Source organism: Homalodisca vitripennis, chromosome 5 (assembly GCF_021130785.1).
Source record: "Homalodisca vitripennis isolate AUS2020 chromosome 5, UT_GWSS_2.1, whole genome shotgun sequence".
NCBI lineage: Eukaryota > Metazoa > Arthropoda > Insecta > Hemiptera > Cicadellidae > Homalodisca > Homalodisca vitripennis.
This window is the reverse complement of record NC_060211.1, coordinates 170,205,727-170,233,605: the sequence shown is the minus strand read 5'-3', so window position 1 is coordinate 170,233,605 and position 27,879 is coordinate 170,205,727. Positions and strand designations below refer to the sequence as shown.

General features: G+C 32.3%; 1 protein-coding gene across 2 annotated transcripts in view; it reads left to right on the top strand.

Annotated features, from left to right (window-relative positions):
• Positions 1-2,494: 2,494 nt before the first annotated feature.
• Positions 2,495-27,879, top strand: part of LOC124363143 (regulator of nonsense transcripts 3B) — a 28,137-nt gene continuing 2,752 nt past the window's right edge. The window contains exons 1-7 of one of the 2 annotated variants that reach the window (XM_046818284.1): positions 2,495-2,680; positions 9,885-9,979; positions 12,279-12,492; positions 13,417-13,617; positions 16,940-17,124; positions 21,037-21,234; positions 26,198-26,319. In XM_046818284.1, the coding sequence (XP_046674240.1) occupies positions 2,671-2,680; positions 9,885-9,979; positions 12,279-12,492; positions 13,417-13,617; positions 16,940-17,124; positions 21,037-21,234; positions 26,198-26,319 (1,025 nt within the window). In that variant the 5' untranslated portion in view covers positions 2,495-2,670. The remainder of the gene's footprint in view (positions 2,681-9,884; positions 9,980-12,278; positions 12,493-13,416; positions 13,618-16,939; positions 17,125-21,036; positions 21,235-26,197; positions 26,320-27,879) is intronic. The other variant, XM_046818285.1, reaches the window with a different exon arrangement.

The window sequence follows — 27,879 nt, the reverse complement described above, 5'->3', positions numbered from 1 at the left end:
GCACCTTTATATCGTTTGTTCCAATATCTAGGGAGACGACCTGAATCAGTTTAACCATTAGAGACTTGTCATGCGAAATCCTGGCCCGGTTGTTCGTGCTCCTATTCTCAGGGATATTGTACACCAGCACGTTGCGCGCTCTTCTTGTACGATTCGTTGAGCTCTGAGATAATATCTTCTGGAATAAATTTCTTTGAATTCACGATCGCCAATGCCATTTATCTTTTCTTCAATTATATCAAAAAAATGGAAGGGGGTAAAACCAATCTATCTTCAGTAGATTTTAGCCGAGGTTCAAACTCATTCAGCTTCCTATGTATTTCTTTTAAGTCGTTCTTTATTTCGGCAATGCCGTCATTGACGATAGTTAATCTCGTCTTTGGTAGACAGCTTAGACATGTTTTTTAGTATTTCGGAAATATGAGCGGACATAGTTTGCAGTTGGTCAACTTTGACAGAGCAATCTGTGTTCATTTGTTGTAGATTCGTCATTTACAACAACTACAACAATAAAGGTAAATAATTGTACACTGATATTTCATTATCGTAAACTATGATTGATTGATTAATTGTTAGATTGACACAAAAGTTTGAGAAACTGAGTCTATAGGTTATGTCATACTATTGACAAATGTTGATAGTGTTAAGTAAATTATTAGTTTAAATCACTCTGCAATCAATCGTAATTCAGTCGATTGAGAAGAAACAGCGCGTATTGCTAGTCAAACATTTAAAATAACAAATTATAACCTCTAACCTGTCATAACAGTGCGACCAAACAAAACGAACTAAAACCGACCAATCACCACGCGCGGAGTTAGAATTTAACTGTGTTTAGCAAGAATTTCAAATTCCAATTTTAGTAAATGTTTTATTCAACTTTACCATTTACAAAAACAAATTTTAATTAATTTCAAATTATGTACAATGTTTTAGTAAACAAAATATATTTGTATAGTTAAAAATTTTGTGCAATTCTTATTTTCATTCATTCAATTCCTTGTTCCTATTGTGCAATTTAATAATATTCATATCAATAAATATCTACCGAGAAAAAGACGTTGTCAAGTAAAATCTTCGCCGTAAAACCGACTTTACAGGCAACCATAATTTTTTTTATTAATTGGGTTTACTAAATGCATTCAGTACGACTGTAAATTAAATTATTGTGTACCTAAAAATATTTCACCATTTTCTTTAAAGGGACACTCTCGGCTAGTAAAATTCTTACAAATGCAAATATTGTTTTTTAATTTCTCTCCATTGTCTCCTTTCTGTATTAATGTACAATTCAGAACGACTTTTTGAACGTTCCTAAGATCTTTTCCCAAAAACTGTTAGTTTACAGTCACTTGTGGTACTTCATGAGCAGCCAAACTCATACCTACATTCTTCCATTCTCAAACACCTTAAATAAACCATTTAGAAGATGCCTTTGCCTGCGCAAATAAATTGAGTGTGTGCTGTATTAAAGTGAATACTCAACTTATCTCACGAGTAAAAGTTAAAACAATTACATCGGATAATTATAATGGGTACACATTTCTTTCTTTATTTCTTTAAATTTTTTTTCAAACTGCCTTTTTGTGCTCATAGCAATGTAAAGAATAGATTTTTTCACTTTATTTAAATCACTAATCTGTTGATAACCTGATCCGAAAGGTTAACATTGAATTCGTATGGATATAATTTAAATCTCAGACATTTTTTAATTGGCAATTTTTAATGTTTTTTTTATTGTCTTCAACTGAACCGTATTTTTGTTGTTTTTCATTGTCCATATATGTGAAGAACTACTGTTTTAATGTTTATCTTTTACTGACAATTATCAGTGCCATATTGAGGATTTTGATTAGACCCTCTTGAATTTTGGTATATTGGCTGGTGTGAACTATATCTGGAGGATATGTTTTCGTTTATCGCAATTGATGGGGGTAGCTCGCGTTGATGGCTGGATAGCTCAATCTTTTACAAACTGTGGTACCTGTTACCCGATGGTTAAGGAACGTTTTCGTTCGCCATTGGCGTTGGGAAATTTTGGTATAGCCAAATAGAATCCATTTATTAGGTCACTGAGAATTGTAATTTAAAGGTAAACATTGAATGGAACATTCTTCCTATATTTGCATGTTATCCTTTTCCGTATTTTACGATTATTCCTCTCATACATAGACGATGAAAAATGTCGAAAAGTTCATTCCCTATGAAAAACAAGATATATTTAAGAATTTATTGGATTTGAATTGACCATAAATTTATTGGTGGATGATAACTTAAATACCTCGTATTTATTTTAATTTTTATATAACTCTAATCTATATGATGGGTTAAATAATTACAGTTAAAGAAAGAAAAAAAGATACGTTAATATAGCATAACAAATTACCAATTTATATGTAAGACTATTTTTTTGTATAATCCTACTCCACCTTCTTCTGTCTATTGTCCACTGTGCTGTATACGGTTCCTCCAAGGACTGCGACAGACAAACGACTACACTTTCAGTGTGAAGCCGGACATTTAATCATGGAGGTCTAGGTCCATTGTACTAAATTTTAAGTTGTGTACCTACGATCTCAATGTGGGTTTTTAAAATTAACATACAGTGAGATATATTATACATTAATCACCCAATTTTATTTTGTCAACTGAGACCAGTGTTCTTATATTATGAAGGAAGGTAAAACTCATCTCTTATTACATATTGAAGTAACTCCTTACGTATATTCAGTGAATCCTAACCTATAATTTGAGTGAAGTAAAAATTTGTTTGGAGCAGCTTGTTGATTTGCAAATATTATTATTGGGCCCTTGTATTGTTTTACATTTATATGTATTTATCAGTACTCTTATAAGTATTGAGTCTTATCCTCTGTCAGTGGATTTACGCTCTACTATATAGTATTTGCTGTTGAAGCTGTTGCTCTTTCTACTCCATTATTTTGGAACTTGTTTTCTATTCACTTCTAATTTTGACTATGGGATTTGTTTATTTATGTGTAAGGCTGTCGATATGTTTTTTTTTTCTTCTAAGGAAAATAGAGATTGGGGTAGGGTACGATAAGCGGACCCGGTTTTTTATATCGAAGAATGTCATCATCGATCGATGCCTAATATTCGCATCTCAAATCCTAGACTATCAATCGATATAAATGTATCTATAGTCGTCAATAACAATCATATGTTTTAAATTAAAATATGGATTTAATATTTACAGTGATGAAACACCATATTTGCTCCTCTCACAGTTACAGTTGTTTCTTTCCCACAAATTTCACATAATGGATTTTTCGGTACGAGTCCAACATGTTGAAGCCACGTAAAACATGTCTTATCATCTTTCAAAGCAATGTCGTGTATTTTTCTAAAATTGACTGCCATTTTTAATAATCAAATGTTACTTAAATGTAAAATTGAAATATTACCTTACGTGAATTATTTGAAAGTGTTTACAGCTGTTGATATAGATTATTTAAGTTATTTGTTCAAAATAATTAATCAGTATCGATTGATTATATCGGTGTTTATGATTAAGTAATATCGTTTGCCAATTTCGATATAAAAAACCGGGTCCGCTTATCGTACCCTACCCAGAGATTGTAATAAATAAATACAATATTATTATTTTTATACATTAGTTGCTGAGGAGCAATCCAGACAGCCTAAGCCTCCAGTGATACTATCTTGTATATATGTAGATATATCCATTGTTACTGTCTGCAGTACTACATTCTTATGTTTTTCAACACACAGATTGGTTATTATATTTTTTGATATTATAAAGGATATTCCCAGCTGTCTTAACAGTGATTTTCTGCTAATGCAAGGACTAATGGCCAGTATGATGTGTGTTGTAGCCTGGTACACACTTTTGTATGTCAAAAGCACATATTCCACAGTCACAGTTGTTGTGTTGGCTTCTTGACACCTCAGTTTTTAACACTAGCTCAAAATCGTTTGAACTACCAAAAACCAGTGATAATTGTAAATATACAGTATTTTGTACTATTTTAGTAACCCTTGTTACTTGTGGAAAGATCAATTTTGTTAGTCTTGCTAAGCTATTTGTACTTAAAATTACATGGTGAACAGAAAATAATGGTTTTGGTTCTACTGTTCACTTTTTACGGTCCAGTTTTCCTGTTTTATTTGGGATTTCTGTTTATTCTGTTGAAAGTATTATGGTATTTATTTACATTAGCGTGACCATGGAAAATGAACTTCTTTTTCATGGGTTGGGCATTTATAGTCAAGTATTATTATCACAGGTGCATATGAACTGGGGGGAAAGTATATTATTCTATTATATTGATGCCTTTCAGACATTATTGCGTTTAGGAGCAGGGGCATCACGTGATCTGGGATTCGACTTTTGCAAGCTCGAGTTAATTTTTTTTCTAAAAGAGCAAGCAGTGCGCAGTGGGCAGGCATCGTTGACAGGATTAATGTATTAGTTTATTTATTTATATACGGCATACACCATTTTACAACAAATGTTAAATCCGATTCAACAAGAGATAAATTATCTTATAATACAGTACATACAACAAGCAATAATATATTTAAAGATAATATTATATATACATAGTCAGCATCATTTCAGTAACTTATCACTTGAGATACCGAACATCCAACACAAAGGTGTGCCATTACCACTACTAAACTAGGAGGTTAAGAATAGACGTGGAGGAACAACAGTAGTTCAAAATAGCGTCCCTTCTTTATTTGAGAAGGCGCGGGAGTAATACCAAACTGTCAAATATGGATAGTGTTGCCAGAGGTACGATAATTATCGTAAAGGTATGATAATTTCATTGATTTTATGCGCCGGTAAGATACACGATGGGTAGTTATTATCGTACCATGAAAGATTTTTGACAAATTTATACAAGTAACAAACCAAAAGTTAATTATAACATAATTTATTATACGAACATAACATACTTTTTCATTAAATGTGTTTGGTACGATTATTTTATATGAAAGTACGATAATTTCTCGTTGTTGGTATGATAATCGGTATTTAAAATCTGGCTATACTGAGTTTGAGCAGACGCGGAGTTATAGGAAACTGTCAAAAACAGAGTTTTCAGAGGATTTAAAAAAATCGTAGCTCCTTTGATTTTCGTTGCCGACGAATTTTTTCTTCAATATTGTTTTCAGGAAAAATTGTAGTTTTCAGGAAAAAAAAAATGAACATACCTTTCCATGGTCACGTTAATGTAAATTGATACCAAAACATTAATAACAAAAACAAATCTATAACAAAAGGTAACAATAAATATTAACATAATCATGTATCAAGCATGATAAAAACGTATCAGACATGCCGTTAATTGGTTCAACAGTCTTTAAAGAATATTTAATATATCACATAGTTGGAATATCGAAGTAACCATATAACTGAATTCAATATACGCTCATGTATTGTTAACCCTAGAAGTGTGTCCATGTTACCAAAGATAAAACGTCAGTCTCATTTTTGACGTGTTGCAAGGGTTTTTTTAAAAAAAATTCTTAAAAAATACTTAATATCAAGAAAACATATATTGTTATATATCATTTTTCTTCTCAGAAGTTGTACTATTTGAAATAGGAATAAATCTTTTGATATTCTTTGGTTTAGTATATATTTTCATGAAAATAATGAGAAATTGCAAAAAGTTTTATATGAAAATTTCAAGTTTGGGACCTCTGTAAGGTATTGAAATATTACAGTAAGGTCAAAATGTTAAATGTATAAAGTGTAGGAGAATTCTATGCCAAATTAGAAAATATATTACAAATTTCTATTAAACAAAAAATTGTAATTTTTCCATTTGTTTTTTACAAAAAAGCGAAAATTTACAAAAATGTACAAGGGTTTGGGCTTTTCATTTTTGTTACTCCAAATGTGACTATATATTTATATGAAAAAACAGTTTTCTATTGTAAATTATACATGCTATTTGAAAACACTAAAAGTAAAAAAAAAAAAAAAAAAAATAAACTATTATTTTATTATAAGCTTACAAAAAAAAATCTTTTGAAAAATGAAAATATTTTGTAACAAATATTCAGAAACAAGCTAAAAATGTTCACTTATACTTTATGTTTTATGTAATTTTTGAATATACCCTTAGTATGTATGTTTTGTTTAGCTAAAAATTAAAATATAAGATATGTTTAAATACTTTGAGAAGGAACTGAGTTATGACATTTTTTGTTAACAGTCGCACGTTGAAGAATTTACTCATAAAAAATAATTCTGGTTTGCAATGTAAAAAAAATATAAAAACCTTTTTTAATTTTTTTTCTTGTATATTATGTTAGCACATAATGTTTGAAAGAAATATACTCAATAATTTTTGAAATTGAGTAAAAAATAATTATTTGTGCGTCAAATATTGTAAAACCTTGCATTGTAAAATTTTTGGACAATATATAAACAATAGATATTATAGTTCAAAATATAACACTGTTTTTATAATGTTTTTTGTCATTTCATATGCATTTATGCAGTTGAGTATTTCAACCTGAAAAAATAGAGACCTAAATTATGAAAATCGGTAAAAAAATAAGCTTGTGTTGTGGTGAAATAAAATGGTCAACAATGGCCGACAGGGAAGGGTGTTGGGTTGGTCTTGATGCGACGCCCGTGATTCATCTCTTTCGTTACGCACTGCCGGAAACCTACTGAACTAAATTTACTGTTGAAAGATTGTACCGGTAGATCGTTTCTTTCACTTTACACTGTTTTTTTTTATTTTCTTTATTGACAATAAATAACTGTGTGAATGTTATTATACTAACCCAGCATAAAATATGCTGGTTTACAACTTTAGAATTGTCCCTTTTTTAGAATATTTATAGTAAATCAACTATTCGTTCTAATGACTTTCTGTTTGTACTGGAAGAAAGAATATTTCATTCCACGTCTATTGACATATGGCAGCACTGTTTGCAGGCAATACGAAACTTGCTGTGATTGGTTTAAAATGACGTATTTCTTTGACCCCGGCCACCCGCGAAAATTCAACTCAAATGATGACTTCTTCAGAAAACATTTCACCACGACCGTAATATTGAAGTTAGAAAATAAAAGTTTATACGAAAAATTGTAGAGTGGGAATCTCACAATTTCAATGATACCAAAAACATGGTGATTGTTTGAAGATAAATAATTATTTTTAATGAAAAACTGAACCGACATACAATATGCTGGTTTCCGCACAAACACACATAAATTAACAACCGACATAAAATATGCTGGTTCCACACTTCTAGGGTTAAAGCCTGTTTTCTTCCTCTCAGTTAGGCCTTTGGAATGACAATTAACTGTGATGTTATGGTCTGTCAGCCGATGAATTCGTTTAGCTAGTAGCACTGTTTACTGTGTTCTATACTTGTGTTTTGATGAACAATCATAAAGCAGTGTAAAATTCACATATAAGTTAGTGTAATTTATAAAATTTATAAATCCAAATATTTAATATTGATATTTGGATGTTTCCATAGCAACGAGCTTTGTTTGTTTTATTTTTTCCAGTATATTTGTCAAGTATAATATAAGTTTGATGATATATTGTTGACATTAGTTTATTGTAGAAAAATATAATGTTACACAAGAATTTTGTGGATAATTTCAAGACATTTTACATGGCCTACTTTAAAAAAATCTAAAAAATTTACACATTTGGACAATTTTTAATGAAACTCATAAGTTACAAATATATAAGTAGTATTTTAATTTTACCAAAAAAATGTGTATTATATTCTTTAGTTTACTGCTACAAAAAACCAAAATTATGAGAATCTTAAGTGGTTTTTGAACAACAAATTTTCCAAAAATTTTGCAAATATACAAAACTCAAGGGGGGTAGGGTACGATAAGCGGACCCGGCTTTTCATATCGAAGAATGTAATCATCGATTCCTAATATTCGCATCTCAAATCCTAGACTATCAATCGATATAAAAGTGTTTGTAGTCCACAACAACAAACATATGTTTTAAATTAAAATGTGAATTTAATATTAACAGTGATCAAACAAATTATTATAACCAAAATTAGGAAAACTGGAGACGACCATATTTACTCCTCTCACAGTTACATTTGTTTCTTTCCCACAAATTTCACATAATGGGTTTTTCGGTACGAGTCCTACATGTTGAAGCTACGAAAAACATTGTATTGTCATCTTTCAAAACAATGTTGTGTAGTTTTCTAAAATTGACTGCCATTCTTAATAATCAAATGTTACTTATGTAAAATTGAAATATTACTTTACGTGTATTACTTGAAAGTGTTTACAGCTGTAGATATAGATTATTTAAGTTAATTGTTCAAAGTAATTAATTAGTATCGATTGATTATATCGATGGTTATGATTGAGTAATATCGTTTGCCAATTTCGATATAGAAAAACCGAGTCCGCTTATCGTACCCTACCCCTCAAGGGCAATTTAAGGGTGTAGCATAGTAAAATAGCTACATGGCTTTCATAGAGTTAAGATTCATGTTTGAATAATAAAGTTATACAATTGATATAAAATACTAATTCTTAACATTTAACCTTTAAATGCTTTTTTTATTTATTTAAGAGAATTTTGTTTTCCACTTATATTTATGTTCAGTAAGTAAATACAAGCAGCATTCTCGTAATGGACCATGGACAAAGTAATATTAATAGATTTTTACAAAGTATAATTCAAAGTAATAATTTTTTCTCTTTCATACGGTGATGCTCGAGATATGGTCACACTGAAAGTTCTTTTTATAGGCTACATAAGAAATACAGCCTGATACAATTATCTAATCTCCTACTTTAATGGCGTTGTTAATGCTCATTGTATTAAACAACTTCAAGACGTAGTGACTTCAGATTTTTCACATACATCTCCAGAGGAGAAGAAATATACAAATAACATGAATTTGGTTATATATTTGAAAAATAGTACTGTACCGAATGACGATAACACATGGGGGTGGTGACTTCTGAGGTCATAGTAATAAATACTCGAATTGCAAAGTTTACTTATAAGTTCAATTTAATCAGTGAAACTTACAAGCACCACTTTTAGTTGGTAAATTAAATGTATGCCTTGCCACGTTGCTGCCAATTAGAGTACAAGAACTAAAAATGTATATCTGATAGGTGGGCCTAAAATATCCAGTGTTCTATGGAATTATGCCTACAATGTTTTACGTTATAAAACATTAAGATTTTACTTCCCTTCACAATATGTAGACTCACAACCCGGGCGTCGGCGTCTTGGCTCGAGACATTGAAGCTGTAGTCTAAGAAGGGTTATTTCTAGTCGGTAATTACTAGAAGAGGAGTAGAAGTCGTGAAAGTGGTAGCCATCTACTCAAATAATACGTGAGATACGTGAGCCCGCCTAAAACAAATTCGCGACGGTATTAGCCATTTAATGAGACAAAAAACTTATTACAACAACGTGCTCGTCAGAAGGACGACGCCACAACTTGTATCTATTTCAATCAAGCAAATAAAAGATCTTCAAGGGTAAGTTACTTTACTATTTACAACTTTACTTTACGTTACATTCATTTTTATATGTTTGGCATCAAAGGGCTAATTTAATAATACAGAAAGATAAATTTTATTTACGGACAAGGCGCGCGAGGTCAGATCGGTCACGTAGTTGGGCTGCTACAAAGGGTTAGAATAAAATATTTATACGCGTGCCAATTAGGTAGTTACTCCGCCGATAATTTAGTTCCGGAACATTGGATAAAAAAAATAATATTAAATTATACTGGCTGACTAGGTTGTGAAATGTTACATTATATAAAATCTAACTAACTAACGGTACAGTACGAAAAAAGTATCAAAAAGGTGTTATTTATGTCCCTGTGTTATGAATATGGTTTTGTTGTAGAGAAAATTGCTTTGAAGAGTTCTGCTGGTAAAGAAAATGAACCTGTGTTAGAAAATGGAAAGAAGAAGGGCAAAGAAGAAAGGCCTGCCACTAAGGTAAGATGTCAACTCTTCTACAGTGAGTTGTGTAGCTCTTGAAATATATTGTGGAAAATTTGACTGTTTTCATTGTAAGGCAGAACATGTTGGTAAGTCATGTAAGATATTGAATATTCATTGTGTAATATCTACCAACAAAATTGAGTCCAACTCTTGGCGGAAGTTAATTTTTTTGGCTACTCTGTCCCCATCCACTACATGTCAATGCACATATAAGTAGGTAAACGGATGTATTATTAATAGAAAAGTTGGTACTTTGGGATTATACCGACCACACCAGTATGAAGAACACAAAAATATAAATTTATAGAAACAAACATGATAGAGTAAAAAAAACAACTCTTTAACTACAAAATTACAAACTTACAACGATTATCAATTGTTAATGGGATCAGATTCCGTTATATGCCCCCAACGCTTAAACTTTTTCAATGCACTTTGAACTTTATAAAACGATGTAGTTGAGTAACAGAACTAACATTCCATCAATCAACAAGCATTTCCAGGTATTGCGATCGGTATTGTTGTCGCTGTTATCTTATCTTTCTCGAGAATCCCGATTACGGCAGGCCGCGCAGCATCACATGATTATTTAAGTTTTTTGCACGGTACATAATTGCCTTTCCATTACAATTCAATTTATATTTCTGATCAGCCCCTCTAGAATTTGGAATTTTACTGATAGGTGCTATCTCGAGGAATGTTTTTTCTTTCGTTGACTTCAGCGCGGGCTTCGGTGCTGCCGGAGGCACTCGCATTTTGGGTGGCGGAGTGTGACCAAGAATAAAAACAAGTTTTGTGTGTTTTTTTCAATAAAGAGTTTAGTTTTTGTTTGGTAATGTTTGTTTTTGTTGAATTTTTGTGTTTGGAGAAATATAGGGGTAAAACACGGAAGTACAACAAAGCGACGTACCAGCTGAACGGGCGGCGAGACTCTGCAATCAAGTTATCTACTAGACCGCTCGACTTTGACCTCTGTCTGAGGATGGGGAGGGGTTTGTGATAAGACAATTCCTGTTTTATATTGACGAAATATTGCTCTACGCTAATCTAGTAATCAGTAGAAGAAAAACGTCAAATAACGATTCATGTCTGGGTGTGGTCGGTATAATCCCAAAGTACCGAAAAGTTAAAATGAACCTTTACAAGTGCTCATGTGATCTGCGCTTGAATTTAGGTACTATTTCGAGGGATGTTTTCCGTTTAAGTGCAGGGTGGAACGGGAAGCCTGCACTGTGGCCAGAGGCATTTCGAATCGGTACTTTTACGACATCAGATCATGTTGGATGATTGGAAATGCCCCTGGCCATCAGTGCGGGCTTCCACCCCGCACTTCTGGTGAAAAAAGAAAAACATCCCTCGATTCAAGTCACTCCAATCACTTGAGTGCTTGTAAAGGTTAACTTTAACTTTGCTACTACTAGTAACATATTTATTATGGCGTAATCTAAACCTGCTTTTATCGCGTAATAACAATTAGTTGATAGGGACAGAGTGGTCTCCGGGTAAAATGTAAGTACCTGGCCCCTAACACTAAGGGCAATCATGCTAAGACAATGCAGTGTACAGATAAAAATACAGTAGTCTCACGGTGAAGTTGTTTCTATAATCTCATTGGCAGGAGGTTTATACTATGCCATATTCAGTTGCATAGGAATTATTGGTCCAAGCATTGCTGATTGTCTGAGATTCAACATGCTAGTTACATGTTAAGAATAAGTCAACCCACTGTAATATAAACAGGTCAGACTAGTACACATAAGTTAGCCCTAAAACCCATTTGTTATGGTTTAATCTAGATTGATCTGAACGTTAAGTGAACTTGTAGGTACTCTGTTAAATAAATTATGTCAAAAGTGTACTACATAAAATTTTCTGAAACCCAATTATTCTCTTAGAGACCTGTTGAAATTTGAAGTTAGGCTAACTACAACAAAACCGTGACTCTTCCTTAATCATAAAAATAAATTTTGGAAGATTCTTGGTTTTATCAATAACATTAAAAATATAGTGAATTAATATATCAGCTTATATTTCTGTTTTGTTTAATAATTTCTATTATAACATTTGTTTTCAATAATAGAAAAACATATCCTAATTAGTTAACACGTTATTTGATCAAACACTAGGTATAGAAGTATAATATTGTTGTTGTTTTGTTACCTACAATTAATTGATTGTGAAGAGAGAATAAACGTTTCATTTCATTTTTTCATTTCATATCTTCATCATGGTAGCTTGTTAAAATAAAATTTTACTAATTTCTGAAGAAACCTACACATTCCTTATTGTACAGATTGTGGTGCGGCGATTGCCTCCCTCCATGACGGAAGAACAGTTCAAAAATCAGGTCTCACCGCTTCCAGACATCGACTACTTCTATTTCGTGCCAGCTGATATGTCACTGACACCAAATGCATTTTGCCGAGCTTACATCAATTTTGTTGACCAAGCAGATCTCTTTATATTCACCCAGAAGTTTGACGGATATGTGTTCGTTGATAGTAAAGGTACGTTTTATGCCTAATAATATTGATTGTAAATTTAGTATTTATGTAGGACTGATTTGACAAACTGGAGATTTGCTTGTGTTGGATTGACTAATACAATGACATCAACTTGAAAATATTCTTTTCTTCCTATTCTCTGATCCACAAATAACTATGAGTCTTCTTTCCTTGCCAGACATTGTTGTAAAGATAATTTAAAAACGCATCCTTTCCTCTCTGATATAAAAATTAAAATAGCTAATAATCGCTACACAATTTTAGTTAGTATCCTCTGGTTTTAATATTGCTTAACAATTAATAAATTTTCTAAGATATTTAATTTTATATTTAAAAAAGTATAACTTGGAACTCACTATCAATAAAACTAAGAAGTAGTTTGTTTAAAACTCACTATTGGAAGATGGATCATTTGGAAGGAAAATAAATTTCCGACATTTGTCATTGTTAAAATGTTGAAAAGTTAGTAAGCCTAATGTCAATGTGAACGAGCATTTGTTTGGGTCAAAATGAGATTATAGTACAAGCAGACAATTAAAATTTCACTTTTTAGTGATTTATATAACAATGAATCTGTTCAAATGTTTCTGAAAAACATTACAACATATACTAGTACATTTAAAAATCAACACCAACAGTCTTCAATGTCGTCCAAATACACACATTCATGGTGCATTGATATGGTAACTGTAGTTCAAAATCAAAGCTTGTGCATTTTTGTTGTCTACTGGAGAGTCCCTTGCCACTCAAGTGGAAAGAGTGACTGTGTTTGGTCTGTAGTGTAGACAAGGGTGTCCCCTAGTTTTTATTTATGGAGAATAAAATCTGTTTGTGTATTATTTGGCTATGATTTAATCACAGTAAAGATTAGCTCACTGAAAGCATTGACTTTTTCTTTTACATATTAACATTATTTTTGTTGAACAGGTACTGAATATCCAGCAGTAGTGGAATTTGCGCCATTTCAGCGTATACCCAAAAACCGTCCCAATCGCAAAAAAGACCCAAAAGTGGGAACGATTGAAGCAGACCCATCATTTATTGCTTTCAAGGAACGGTTGGAGGCTGAATCTCTAGAGAACAAAACTGCTGTGAATGCATCGAAGCAGCATTTCTTTGAAACTAATTGTAAGATTCTTAATTGTTGCATTTTGTTTGTTATAATATTAGTTTTTACGTTACAATAAGTTGTAGTTGTTGAGTGTGTTATGTAATGTGTAATGGCTAATGTACCATGGTCAGCAAGTCAACCATATAGAATGTTGAATATATTACAGTTAAACACATGTTTAATTTTTGGGTAACCTTTTTTATTTTCTAATTTTAACAACAGTTTATTACAACTGTTCAAATTTTTTTCTTACTATATAAAAAATACATTCTGAACATAGAATTTTTACTTCTGCAACTTTCAAAACACTAATTTACTTGTATTTTAAATGTGATATGCTGGCATGGAAGAAGCTCGCTAAAACAGTCATTACTGTTCAACACCCTTGATTGATTGATTGATTTATTTCCAAAATTTATGTACAGAGTAAAATAGAATACATAACAAATATCTTATAGGAAATTATCCCCACATGGGCATCAGCCTGTGTGTGGGGAAACGAGTTCCTCAGTCTGCACTACCAATAACACACAAAAAACTTAAATTAAAATAAGGAAATGAATTGTCATTAATAAAAACATTTTCATTAACAAATGAAAAATGAAGATTTAACCTCTAAAATAAACCATACAAGGCCAGAGCATGGAATACATGAGTAAATTTAGTTAATAAATAATCTAAAATTTGAAAGGAATATACTTATTTAGAAAATACAATTTGAAGACTTAAAAATGTAATTTATAAAAACTTGTAACTTACATAAAAAAGAGCAATCAGAAAGACTTAATTAAAAATTAGCCGATATGAGTAGAGAGAGACTTGGATAAACCTGCACACCCACGCACACGCACACATGCACGCACCACACGTCCTCTTTGGCCTGCAGTCAAAACGATTGTACAAACTCACCAAACACTCAGACTAACATTGATTTATTGTAATACAAAAATATAACAGAAATTTAATACATAAAAAAAGCATATCTAGGTGTAGATTGAGGAAAAATACTGGCGAAATCCATCTCGCCCAGCATCTACTAACCATTTATTGATTAATTTTTTGTACGTACTAATGGTGCAAGGTCTTGAGTTTTTTAAAAAGTATGGTAATTTTGAGAAAATTATATGAGTAATATAGTGAGATGATGTTGAATTAAAGGCTTTAACAAGTCTAGGAACAATAATTCTGTTATGAAGTGAAGAACGCGTAAAATGGCTGTGGTTACTGTGAATGAAAATTGAATCTCGATGTTGAAAAATGTACAAAACTAATGTTTGGATATATATAAATGCGAGACGTTAAAAACTTTAAATTCTTCAAATAATAAATTGGTTGGATAAGTACGATTTCGCTTCAGAGCTACTTTTATAATAGTTTTTTGAACGACTTCTAAGGGAGCAAGGTTATTTTGAAAACAGCCACCCCATGCTAAATTACCATACTGAAGAATTGATTGCACATAAGCATAATATACAGTTTTTAAAAGATCTATTGTAAGTATATTACGCAGATTACAAAATATAAAGATAAATTTACGAAGTTTATTCCGCATGTAAGCTACGTGATTACACCACTTCAAACGATTATCAAAAACTACACCCAAGTATTTATACTCACTCAACCTATCAATACCTTCACACAAAACGCATCCATCCTGGCCACCACAAGTATGCAACCGTAGCTTAAAAACAAAAGCCCATCTTAACCAACCATCAAACCAACCCTCTTAAGCGGTTTCACTCCGCTAGTACTAATGGTGACGTCATATACATGACACACTGCTTGTACTGATCATATGGCATCATATGCATAAACATCGCTAGTACTGATGGTGGTATCATGTGTATGACACACCTCTAGTACTCATAGTGGCTTCATGTGTATGACACACCACTAGTACTGATGGTGGCTTCATGTGTATGACACACTGCTAGTACTGATGGTGGTATCATGTGTATGGCACACCTCTAGTACTCATAGTGGCATCATGTGCATGACACACCGCTAGTACTGATGGTGGCTTCATGTGTATGACACACCGCGAGTACTGATGGTGGTGTCATGTGTATGACACACTGCTAGTACTGATGGTGGCATCATGTGTATGACACACTGCTAGTACTGATGGTGGCGTCATGTGCATGACACACTGCTAGTACTGATGGTGGCTTCATGTGTATGACACACTGCTAGTACTGATGGTGGCTTCATGTGTATGACACACTGCTAGTACTGATGGTGGCTTCATGTGTATGACACACCGCTAGTACTGATGGTGGTGTCATGTGTATGACACACCGCTAGTACTGATGGTGGTGTCATGTGTATGACACACTGCTAGTACTGATGGTGGCATCATGTGTATGACACACCGCTAGTACTGATGGTGGCTTCATGTGTATGACACACCGCTAGTACTGATGGTGGTGTCATGTGTATGACACACTGCTAGTACTGATGGTGGCTTCATGTGTATGACACACCGCTAGTACTGATGGTGGTGTCATGTGTATGACACACTGCTAGTACTGATGGTGGCGACATGTGCATGACACACCGCTAGTACTGATGGTGGCTTCATGTGCATGACACACTGCTAGTACTGATGGTGGTGTCATGTGTATGACACACTGCTAGTACTGATGGTGGCTTCATGTGTATGACACACCGCTAGTACTGATGGTGACTTCATGTGTATGACACACCGCTAGTACTGATGGTGGCGTCATGTGTATGACACACCGCTAGATGATGTTTAATGCGTCATAAATTACAAGTTGGTCAGTTCCATGGTTAATAATGTATCATATTTATACAAATAAGACGTTCATATTCTTGTAAAAAAAACAATTATTTAAATATCTGATAATCTCATGTTTTTCTAAAGTTCCACCCAGATTATTTTTTTTATCAATACGTTAGAGTACATTAATTTAAAGTTCCTACACCATCTAGAACAATTGTGAAGATGGCACATCTCAGCTAACTTCAATTGCCACAATTTAGTGAAATTTTACGCTCAGTATAGATTGGAAGATTGCTGGAGTGATATGTGTTTTGTGTGTATACTATTTTCACCTTTATTGACTTACTGGAGTGGCTGTATTGTAACTTTTATCTTGAGTGCAAGCTCGCACCTTTACTCTCCTACATTTCACGAAGATTTTAATAAGAAAGTAACTGATAGTTTGCTGAGTGAAAATTCTTAAAGTCAGTAGCATATTTACTATCTCTGATATATTAATGGCGTTATACAGGGTATTCACAAAAGGGTGTCACAAACTTCTTGTTATAAACATAGGTCCTCTATCTCCTCTAATTTGAGTAAAATTTTTACAGTGGTTCCTGAAAAAAAGGAAGCAATCAACACCCCTCTGTTGGATTATATTAAACACAGAAGAGCAGAGAAACAGAAAGCCAGAGAGGAGAAGCGGGAGGAGAAAAGAAAGAGGGATTTAGATAGAAAAAAAGCCAAAGAGGAGCAAAGGCGGATAAAGAAAGAAGAGGACTCTTCTGTAGTAAAGGCAAGTAGTAGATTACAAGTAAAAGTTTCCTTTTTGCAACCCGGGACGGAGTAAAAGTTACTCCGAATTTGGTTATTTAGTTTTAAGTTAAGTTGAAGTGCAGGATGTTTTTCAAAATGACTAGTTCAAACTTTCTGAACTTTAAAGAAATGTTATATTATAGTTTCATACATAGTGAGAACAGTTTACACATCTCAAATGGTTAGTAGTAGAACGGATTAGTTCATTTAAAAAGGTTTTCCACAAAATTGGCCCTAATATAATTTAATATTTTTTACTTGTTTTTAGAATTACAAGGCATTCAACAACTGAAATTGTTTGTATGATTCTAAAAAATTTCAAATGTTAACCTATATTGTATTGTATATAATTTTATAGGTTTTTAAGGCGTATAAAGTTTGATGAAGAACAAAAATTAACTTAGTTATTTATTATCATATAATGGCTAAAATTGTGTGAATCTCTTTTTTATTAGATATAATGCAAGTTATAAGGGAACGTGCCTACACTACTAGAACAGAATATTCTCTTTACATTTTCTTTGAGAAAAACAATATTCTCATATATTATATTTCTATGGTTTACACAAAATTTAATCTCATAAATGGTATAACTAATCAAAAGTGTAGACTGGTAATCTATAAGCCAGTTTGTTAGGTTGGGGTTCAAATTCTTGCCAGTCAGTATCTGTAGATGGTCTGGGAGATGGTCATTTGATGTCGTGGAGTTCCAAAGTGGGATGCACGTCTTGTTTGATATCCATGTATAGGCCTATTGTTATTTCTTTGTCGATTTTTGTTCTCAGAATATAAGTTTACATTTCTTTTATAAAAGTTTAACTGTCATGATTTTTAATTCCATGAAGGCATTTTGACATGTTTCCAGTTGATGTTGATTGGCAAGGATCCTTGTTACCCCTTTTTCTAAAATCAAAACTCAATATTTGTCTTAGATGACCCTCCCTCCGCAATTAGATGATATCTGATATAGGTCTTACAAAGTCTGATGTATGCTGTTTTAGCTATGGTATTGTCAGCAGTGGTTTTTATTTTTTTCAATAAATCCTTTTGCATAATTGGTCAATGTGGGGTGTCCAATTCAGGTATATGTAAATAACTAGTCCCAGGAACTTGTTTTCCGAGATATTTGTTTGCAAGTTCTGCCAGATTATTTCTCTTTCACAAGAGGGATTTGTTTTGTTTCTGCCATATTTGCGACTAGGTAATTTTCTTCTACCAATACTGGATTAGGTTTTTGTAGGCTTAGGTTGATCCTAACCTGCAATCCGTCGATGGTCTTGTCATTTGCAATAACGGTGGTATCTGAGCATACATTAAACATGAACACATGTTGTCCAGAAGAGGAAGTTCAATTGTCAATAAAATGGAAGAAAATTGGTCCTAAAACGGAGCCCTATGGAACACCTCTGGTAATGTCTTTTGGAGTAGATTTTGCAGCATTCAGCATGCAGTTTTCTGATTATTTAACTTCCACCACTTGACTGTGTCTTCAATTAGGAGTGAAACCAATCTTTTGCTTTAAACCAGTCCTAGTGCTTCAAATTTTGAAATAATGAAGCCATTTTTTTTCTATAAAGCTAACTATTGTTATTGCTGTAGATTTGTCTCTTACAAATCCATATTGCTCCTCTATTATATTAGTGAGTTGTTATGTACAAAATAGTGTAAAAACCTAGAAAGCACAATTATTATTTCTATTACTTTAGAAAAAGCAGAAACAAAAGTAATTGGTCTGTAGTTAGTGGAATCACTTTTGGGGATTTTGTTGTATTTCGGATAGACTTTGGCTAGTTTTAATGCATTAGAAAATGAACCTTCTTGGAATGATTTGTTTATTACACTGGTCAGTGGCAAAGTTAGTTCATCGAAACAATATTTTAGAATTTTTTGTGAGATTTCATCTAGTTCAGTGGACAATTTAGGTTTAAATAATTATTACAGTTAAAACTTTCTCCAGAGTGGTTGGGACTTGTTAAAATGCCTGTTATATAGTATTGTGTTAGACTGAGGCCTGGCTCTTTGTGTGGCTATTCAGCAATTTTTACTTTGGAGTCAGATTTACTTTGTTTACTTCTTTATTTATGTATTATAGACCATATAGCTTTAGAACTGTTTTCAGCCTTATTTATGAAGTTGCTTGAGGCTATCTTTCTCATAAATTTTAACCTTAGATCATATGATATTTCTTACAGACACATTTAATTTTATCCTTATTAGTTCATGTTAGTTCATATCTTAACAAATCTAGATGATATTGTTGTTTAAGTTTTCATATTTTACACTCATCAAAGGATATTTGGTTTTTATTGTTTCTGGTTCAACTTGTCTTCTTTGGGCAAGCTACATCCAGACCTGAGACCAATTTCTTGACGAATTCGTTATGTCTTGTTAGCAGAAAGATGTACACTCAACCAATACCTGCTAAGATACTTTTGAGATAGTATTGGTTGTCAATGAGTGATCTTTTCATTAATGAACAAACCTCTGAATGTTATTTTGTTATTAAAAACCCTAACATATTAAAAGGAGAGTTGAAGATTCTCAGCTGGCACAGTACCTATTATAAGCTGATTGTACTGGCAACCATCTTGGTTTTAGCCCTCTAAGAACAATTTTAAACTTTTAAAATCTTCAGATCTTTATTTTTAATCGTAAAATTATGGGAGATAAACCATAAAAAATTAATGGGAGATGTCTTATTTTAAAGATAAGGTTAACACGCAACTAAACGTTTTTATCAATATGTATAATGGTTATTCGAAGAAAAATCTTAAATATTTTTGTACTACACCATTTCAACATTCAAAAAGTATACACTTTACAAGAAACACTAAACAATGTGTGGAAGTGTTTTAACCCTTGCCGAGCGGCATCCGTATATATGCGCCAGCCGCCAGCTGCGTTCCATCTGGCTGCCGCGCTGTCGCCACACGTTACTTTCAACGTCACCTACTACGTAGCAGCACTTGTCGAAGTAGCCCTGTACACTTGGTACGCCTTTCTGTTTAGTAGGTAGCAGCACGTATCAATAAACCTGTGTGTTATTTGTTTTCCTGCCTTTTCCAATGCGATCATTGTAAAGTAAACAAAATTAATAACTCGTGATTAGTGATTCAGAAGTAACCTTACATTTACATTATGTTTATTTCAGCTGTGTTTTATGTGTTGTGTTTTTAGTAAAGTTATATATAAATAAGGTAGAGACTCTAATGTAGGAAATTAGTGACAGTAATATCGGACATGTGTCGTGCCGCGCCGTTCCCATGCCTCGCTCGTCTTGGTGTCGTGACCCCCGCCAGTCCAAGGACGCTACACTACACGTTCACCACAGCAATTTTCAAGATAATATATTAGAGTTATACTGACAAATAATATTACTAAACATATAAATATGGGTAATATATAAGCATTTTACTCACTAACAAAATATAGGCATTGTACCTTATTTATATTATTGATTGAAAAATATCAAGTTTTAATTATTAATTTTTGTAAATATTTAATTAAAAAGCATTTAATATACTTTTTTCATGCAGTTATGTAATTATAATGTTAAAACAAAAAAGAAAATTTAATAAAAAAAATATGCTTGGTAAAGTGTTTTTCTATCTTAATATGCCGCTCGGCAAGGGTTAATAGTATATTTAAAATGAGACATTTCCCATAATTCTACAACCAAAATTTAGGTTGTAAAAGTGTTTGGAGTATAACATGGCTCTTATGGACTAAAATTCAAGGTCATTTCACTATAGCCAGCTCTCAAAGTGGTGGGTGAGACTTTGACAATGCATGGTGTAAGTATGGCATAACTGCCTTAGTTATTGCTCTGACATTTTGATGTAAAAATTGTATTGTATTACAAATTTTGTAAATCTGACCTTTTTTTCCACAGACCTCTTCTACCTCTCCTGTCAGTCCTAAGCCAAAATCACCTGCCCAACCAATACTTCCCTTACCTCTTACATCAAACAAGAAAGATGATAAAGTAGAAGATAGAGTAGGAGATAAGGTACATCATTCTCAAAAAAAGGAAAAGCAACCACCTCCATCCCATAAAACAGTAAGGGAAGAGCTGGAAGTTACAACAAAGGTTCGTGAAATGGTTAACTTTTTTAATAAATCCATAAAAGAGAGTAGTAGCCAGAAGTCTGGAATAGACAGTGCCATGCATGTTTCACCTCAGACGTGTGTGGAACACAAAACTGTAGAATCAGAAATCATACGAAGTTCAAGTGGAGTGAGAAACAAAAGTTTAGATAATCTAAAATATCTCTTGCCAAAAAATGGTAAAAAGTGTAATTTTCCGACGTCGTCTCATTTTAACGAGTCTAACAATATTGCTCCTTGTTGCAATGTGATTCCGATGCTAAGTTCTCGCAATAAAGTGTTCGTGCCCCGGTCGTCAATGGTACGTTCCCAAACCATAAGTGATATCGTCATGAAACCAGTCCGAATCGTCCCTTCGGTCTGTCAAAGACCTAAAAAAGTAAGTGAAACAAATGTAGAAAAGGTCAATACAACTTCTAAAACTAATTTTCCTGCCGAAGTTTTCAGAAAGAACTTAAAAAAAGTCGTTGATGACGTACTCGGAAATGCGAAGGTGAAGAGTCCAAAAGAAAATGAAATAAACAAGCCAAAAATATTCATGAGGCGGGTTTTTGGCGGATCTGGGGAACAGTGCACAAGACCGGGATACAACAGTCCAGGGTTTTATCTGCCTCCCAGAGCCTTTGGTTGTGGCCTGGGCGAAGCTACAAGTACACACATAAAACACTGTGGTGACGGCAAGCGCGACGGTCCATCTCCTAGGTCTGTCCAATCAGCTCCTTCTACTAAACCACCATCCGTGCCTGTATTCCCTAAAAAACCTCTCCCTCCATTTTCTAAAAAACCTGTATTATTGTCCAAGTCGGACGGTGACATAGAAAAGACTGAAAGTGTTCTTAAACTAGGAGGATCCCAGGAAACCCTCAAAAGGAAAATTGAACCTTGGGTGGTCGAGGTCAAACCTCACATTTTGAGAAGACCCTACGTCACCCCAAAAAAATGTTTGGTTGTGGAGGACAGCAATAAAATTGCATTTTGAACCTTTTGGTTGTATACAATATCTGAAACATTCCAATAAAACAATTCCTAGACGATGCAACTGGAAGCTCACTGTTATCCAGCTAATACATGATATTATTTCCAGTTATTGACATGATAAATCATGCTCAAGGTATGCAACATTTTGTTATCAAAAGAAATGTATGACGTTGTGTAATAATATTTAATGGAATTATAATTTTGACGATTTTGCAAAATTTAGTTTTTATTTAAAGCTTTTATTTTTAGAGTAACCAACTATAGTTTTCATTAGATATTGGGAAATCAATATATACACAATTAAAATATATTTTTACATAATATTAAGTGGGATTGATGAAGAATCAATCAATCAATCAATTGGTGTGTCAGGATTGCTTACCAATATTCTACCTATAAATTCTATCCAATATTTAATGAAAACTATTGAAAAAAGAGTTATAGCACATTTACATAAAATTTTTAGAGATATTATTTTTATTTTTGTAGTACTGATTTCTTAAAAGCGTTTATTTATTAGATTGAATAGTTGTTTTTATAACTAAAAACTGAAATTTGTATTTAATCCTGTTATTTTGAAGGTTTTTTGTATGTTTATTATGGAAAATGTATGGGCAAAAAAGTTTATCAGAACAAAAAAAACCAATGGTAACGCTTTAATTTTTTTCAAATTAAATTGAATAATCATACTTTAATGTAAATAAAACGCATATTTTCCCTCATAGAGACTCCAGGTATAGCCATTTAGATTCTAACGAATAATTGAATTAAAAATATATTTATTAAGTAATATATTTTCATTTACCCACGTCTATAACTAAAAAAAAGACATAAAAGACATTGGGAAAAATTAAATTGAAATATTTTGGAATTATAACTCACTCTATTATTAGAATGTAAGATTTCATACATACAAAATACTGTGTACACATAATAATAATATTTGGATTGTTATGTATACACAGTATAAATGTATTATAAATAATTACATACATATCTTTTCCAAGTCCAACACTTAGCATTGTTAATTTTTGTAATTACTTACTGGTAATTTTTATTGTCGAGATGATGGTAACGAAGTTAGCCAGGATTTGTCTAAGGACATGATGCGGCATTGAGTTAAATATAGTGGACTCTCAAGAAAGTTTCAACAGTTAACTTGAATAATTCATTACGAAAAATTCTAGCTTTAAAATATTCTGATGATTTCCTGAATGATGATTTGGTTAGTTTCATGTTTAAGTTTAAATTGACAGTTATCGTTTTGTATTTAATTATTATAAAAATAAATAATCTCCCTAAATAGTCACTGAAGCATGTTGTGAAAAAAATAGAACACAATAAACTTGTATTGTATTTTGGCTCTGTTTATTGACAAAATTCATATATTGTGGATAGAGACAGAAAGAAAAATAATAAATTAGAATGAGTTAGAGGAAAAAACTGGATAAGATAGTACAACATTTTTATAAGATTGTCAATGTTGCTATAACAACAAAAAATATGCATTTTATCAGTTCCAGTTATTTTAACATGTGACACAGGAGTTCATTGTAACGATATTCAGCTGAAATTTTTGGGGATGAGTATTTTAAAATTTTTAAATTATCATGGGGATGAGTATTTTGAAATTTTTAAATTATGAGTATGGGCGGATGCAGAATTATTTTTTTTATAGTTGAGAAATCTGTTGTGGATTTTAAGTCTGAGCGTATGCATTTTTGATGAAACAATCACTACTAACTATAATATATATATATATATTCGTCTTGTTTGATTCAAGCTCTTTAAAACTAAGTTTACTTGGTTTTATTATTAATTATATTATTTTCTGGAATTGGCCTGCAAAAATGTTGGTAAGATAAAAAGTAATATTAAATATACCTGCAAAAATATTTGACCAGATTTCAATTTACAATATTCATTTATACTACCAAAATACATTCCATGGAACAAAAGAAGACTGTAATACCAGATGTGGCAGTTAAACTCCAAAAGGTCTTAATTAAATGAAATATTCAATTATAGAATTCAAGTATGTTCAGAACTCATCAAGTGCTCGGTGAAATTATGTCTGTTTTAAAATAAACGTGAGTATTTTTGTATATTATTTGTATATTTTTATCCATGTAGTTTTTTTAACTTTATTGTAGTCCTGTATGATGTTTTTTTGATAGGAAGATAGACCAATTTGATGTGAACTGTTATTCCACGTGTTCCTGCAGTCTTGCTTATAAAGTTTAACTTGTGTCAGTCAGTATTCATTCTTATTATTATCAAGACTATTATATATGGGATGTAATATTAAGAAACTGAAGCTATTTATCAAATATAAACTATAATATTGAAAATATTATATAGTAAGGCAAATTGAGTAAAATTAAATAGTCATTTACTTCCACAAATCGCAGATCAGTAGTAAACCTTTTCAATCCTTGTGTCTTTCAGGCAATAGTCTAGTGTTTATTACTGTGTAGTAAAATTGTAGCCTGGAACCGAGAAGAGTAAAGTGCTTTTGAACATACTATAAGATAAGTGCTTTTGTAAATTAGTATAGATATTTTTGTATTAGATTTACAAAGCACTCATCTTAATTACAGGAAGATGTTAATAGTTGGTACTGTTCTTTTTTCAGTAGATTGATCTTTCCAAAGATGGTTTATTAATCTTCTAGTGTGACAGGATAACAGGATTTTGGACACTTGCCATCGTTATGGGTACAACAGGTTTGACACAACGTTTCGAGGATTGGAATCTATCCTCTTCATCATGTGGGGTAGATATAAGAACATACAAAAATTGAGAACAGAAAGAAGAAAAGAAGGGAAAGAAAAGGGTTTCAAACATACCTAAAAGCTGCTTGGAGCCTAGTCCAGGCGTTGTCACTACAGAGAATGCAAGTCCTGAGCAACAAGTCACGAGTACGAGAAACACAATCACACATCACACCATGTTAGTGTCCCGCTTTCATCTGTGCTGGTTTGATGTGTGATTGTGTTTCTCGTACTCGTGACTTGTTGCTCAGGACTTGCATTCTCTGTAGTGACAACGCCTGGACTAGGCTCCAAGCAGCTTTTAGATATGTTTGAACCCTTTTCTTTCCTTTCTTTTCTTCTTTCTGTTCTCAATATTTGTATGCTCTAGTATATCTACCCCACATGACGAAGAGGATAGATTCCAATCCTCGAAACTTTGCGCTAAACCTTTTGTAACCATAACGATGGCAAATTTCTGAAATCCTGTTATCCTTTCAAACCTTCCATAGTCGATAACAAACTTTAAACAAAGAATTCTAGTGTGGCTGGAGAAGCAAGTACCATCAATGCTTGAAAACAAAGGATTGTACAGACCATTTGTTAAAAAGGTCAGTGTCCCCCCTCAATAAAGTATGATGGAACAGTGCACTGGACAATGAAAACTGATTCATATCTCAGGACAACTAGTCAACGGAGAGATAAATCTGCAATGCTACCAAAGTGTAATAGAACCTTATAGGAGGATACAAATGCTTGATCTCCATTCATTATTCAAGATGAATTTTTTTATTTACACCATTAGAACATTTCGTTATTTTTTATTTTATTCTTTTTGTTAATTGCTGGTAGATGATTTGAAAGTAAAACTATGTTTGTCATTGTTATGCAGTAAAAATGTACATGAGCAGATTGTTCTGTAATAAAATATAATAAAATAATAAATAACAGAATAAAAAAATTCTGTAATTCTCTGATATTGATACCTTTAATATTGTGCCATCATGTGTGACTCAATACTGCAAACTCCGTCATTACCAGCCTTCTGAAAACTGACAACATCCTGCCAGAAATTAAATTTGAGAGTTGTTTGAAAATATTAATATTTTTATTAATACAGAGATTTTTTACTGTTATTTCTGTGAGTATTTACGAGTTGAATGCTTTTAAAACTAATGTTAGTTAAAGATAAGTGACCGTAGTATTTCTGCACAGGTTTTGAACAGTCAGAATACTAATAAAGAAAAACCCAAGGATAAAGAAGTGAAGAGCTACGTAAAAAAGAAGCCAGATGAAGAGAAACTGTCTGGGAAAGAAAAATCTTCAGCTGAGTCCAGGTAAGAGATAATATACCATACATATGATTGAATGTAAATACTTCTCCTGAAAATTCTGTAAACGTATATGTATATGAATAAAGAAAATTTTGACTTTGACTTTAGACTAAACGAATAGCGGTGTTTGTCAAATCTGATGTTTGTAAATACCTTGATAAGTTTACATTTGTGAAATTTCATACTTTTCAACTTTTTTTGTAAATAAAAAACTTGCATTCTATTCAATAAACCACTAAAAAAACCTGTGCTCTCATCATCTTCGCTTAAGTTGTTATTTTTTATACAGCATCAGATTTTTATGAAAACAATACAAATTGTATCCCTACAAAAATACTTCTTTAATAATAATTATAACCCTGAACAGTGCTATTATCACACAAGGTTAGGTCGACGTTTACCACAAATGACATAATGTCCATAATTTATAATATTTCTCAATTTGTTTTATACAGTAATAAACTAAAAAACAGCACTATTAATTTTCCCAATTGCCATCTTTAATGTTTTCTAAATACTGTCTCTAGACTAGATGATTTTAGCTTTGCATATTGTCAGCTGGAATCTTTTTGTACGCGAGTCACTTTTTACACAAATTATTTTGTTGTTTTTTTTTATAACTAAAGAGTTATTAAACATTTCTAGCTTTTTTAATAAAATACAAGTCAAAAATAAGTAAAATTTCAACAAAGACTCTTTTTGATTGTTATAAAACTCATCTGTTGAAGTAATTACTTGAAACTGCTGTTAGATTTTTAGAGGTTTTCAGCGTGCTCAAACTACAAATTTTTTCTTCCTGTATTTTTTTTTATAAAAAAAATAAATATGCAAATTATATATTTTTTTATTTTTAATAAATTGTATGTATATTTTGGGTTTTTATTAGAGTGAGTTTTGTAAAGTCCTATGCTGTGCTAAGTGTGAAAAAGTAAATAAAAATTTGTTACTAAAAAAGCATTTATTATCTTTTTAACTTGTAACAAAAAGTAATTGTAATTATATTTCCTTATCCTGTAGCTTTCACTGAGAAAAAGATATATAATATGTTGCACTTTGTTAATTTGTATGTACTTAGGCTACTATTTACTTTCAACATACGCTTGAAGCGTGAATATAGTCAGCACTTACAGGGAAACTTAGTGGAATGCTCCGCTAGTTAGATACTGTTTTAGAGCTGCTTTACATCATTTCAAGAATTTTGTTGAGTACGAGTGTAGACTTTTATGTTATATTCTCGTAATGTTACTGCCACGTGTAAGTACAAATTTGAACCGACGGAGAGTAAAGGGTCTCCAGTGTACACAAAAGGGCAATGTTTGGGATGTGATCACTTACGGACTGTCAACATGACTACAGGGCAGTTTGTTTATAATTATGATACTTCAAAGGTTATTTTCATACCGTGAATTAGAGTTTTACTCATTTTGTTACTTATTTTAAATTACTAGATAATGCCATTTGATAGTGACATTAATAATTATAATATATGATATTACTCTCTGCTTTTATATTTTATTGCTATTTATTGCCCTTCTGTGTTGTTTCTGAGAATTTCGTACATTT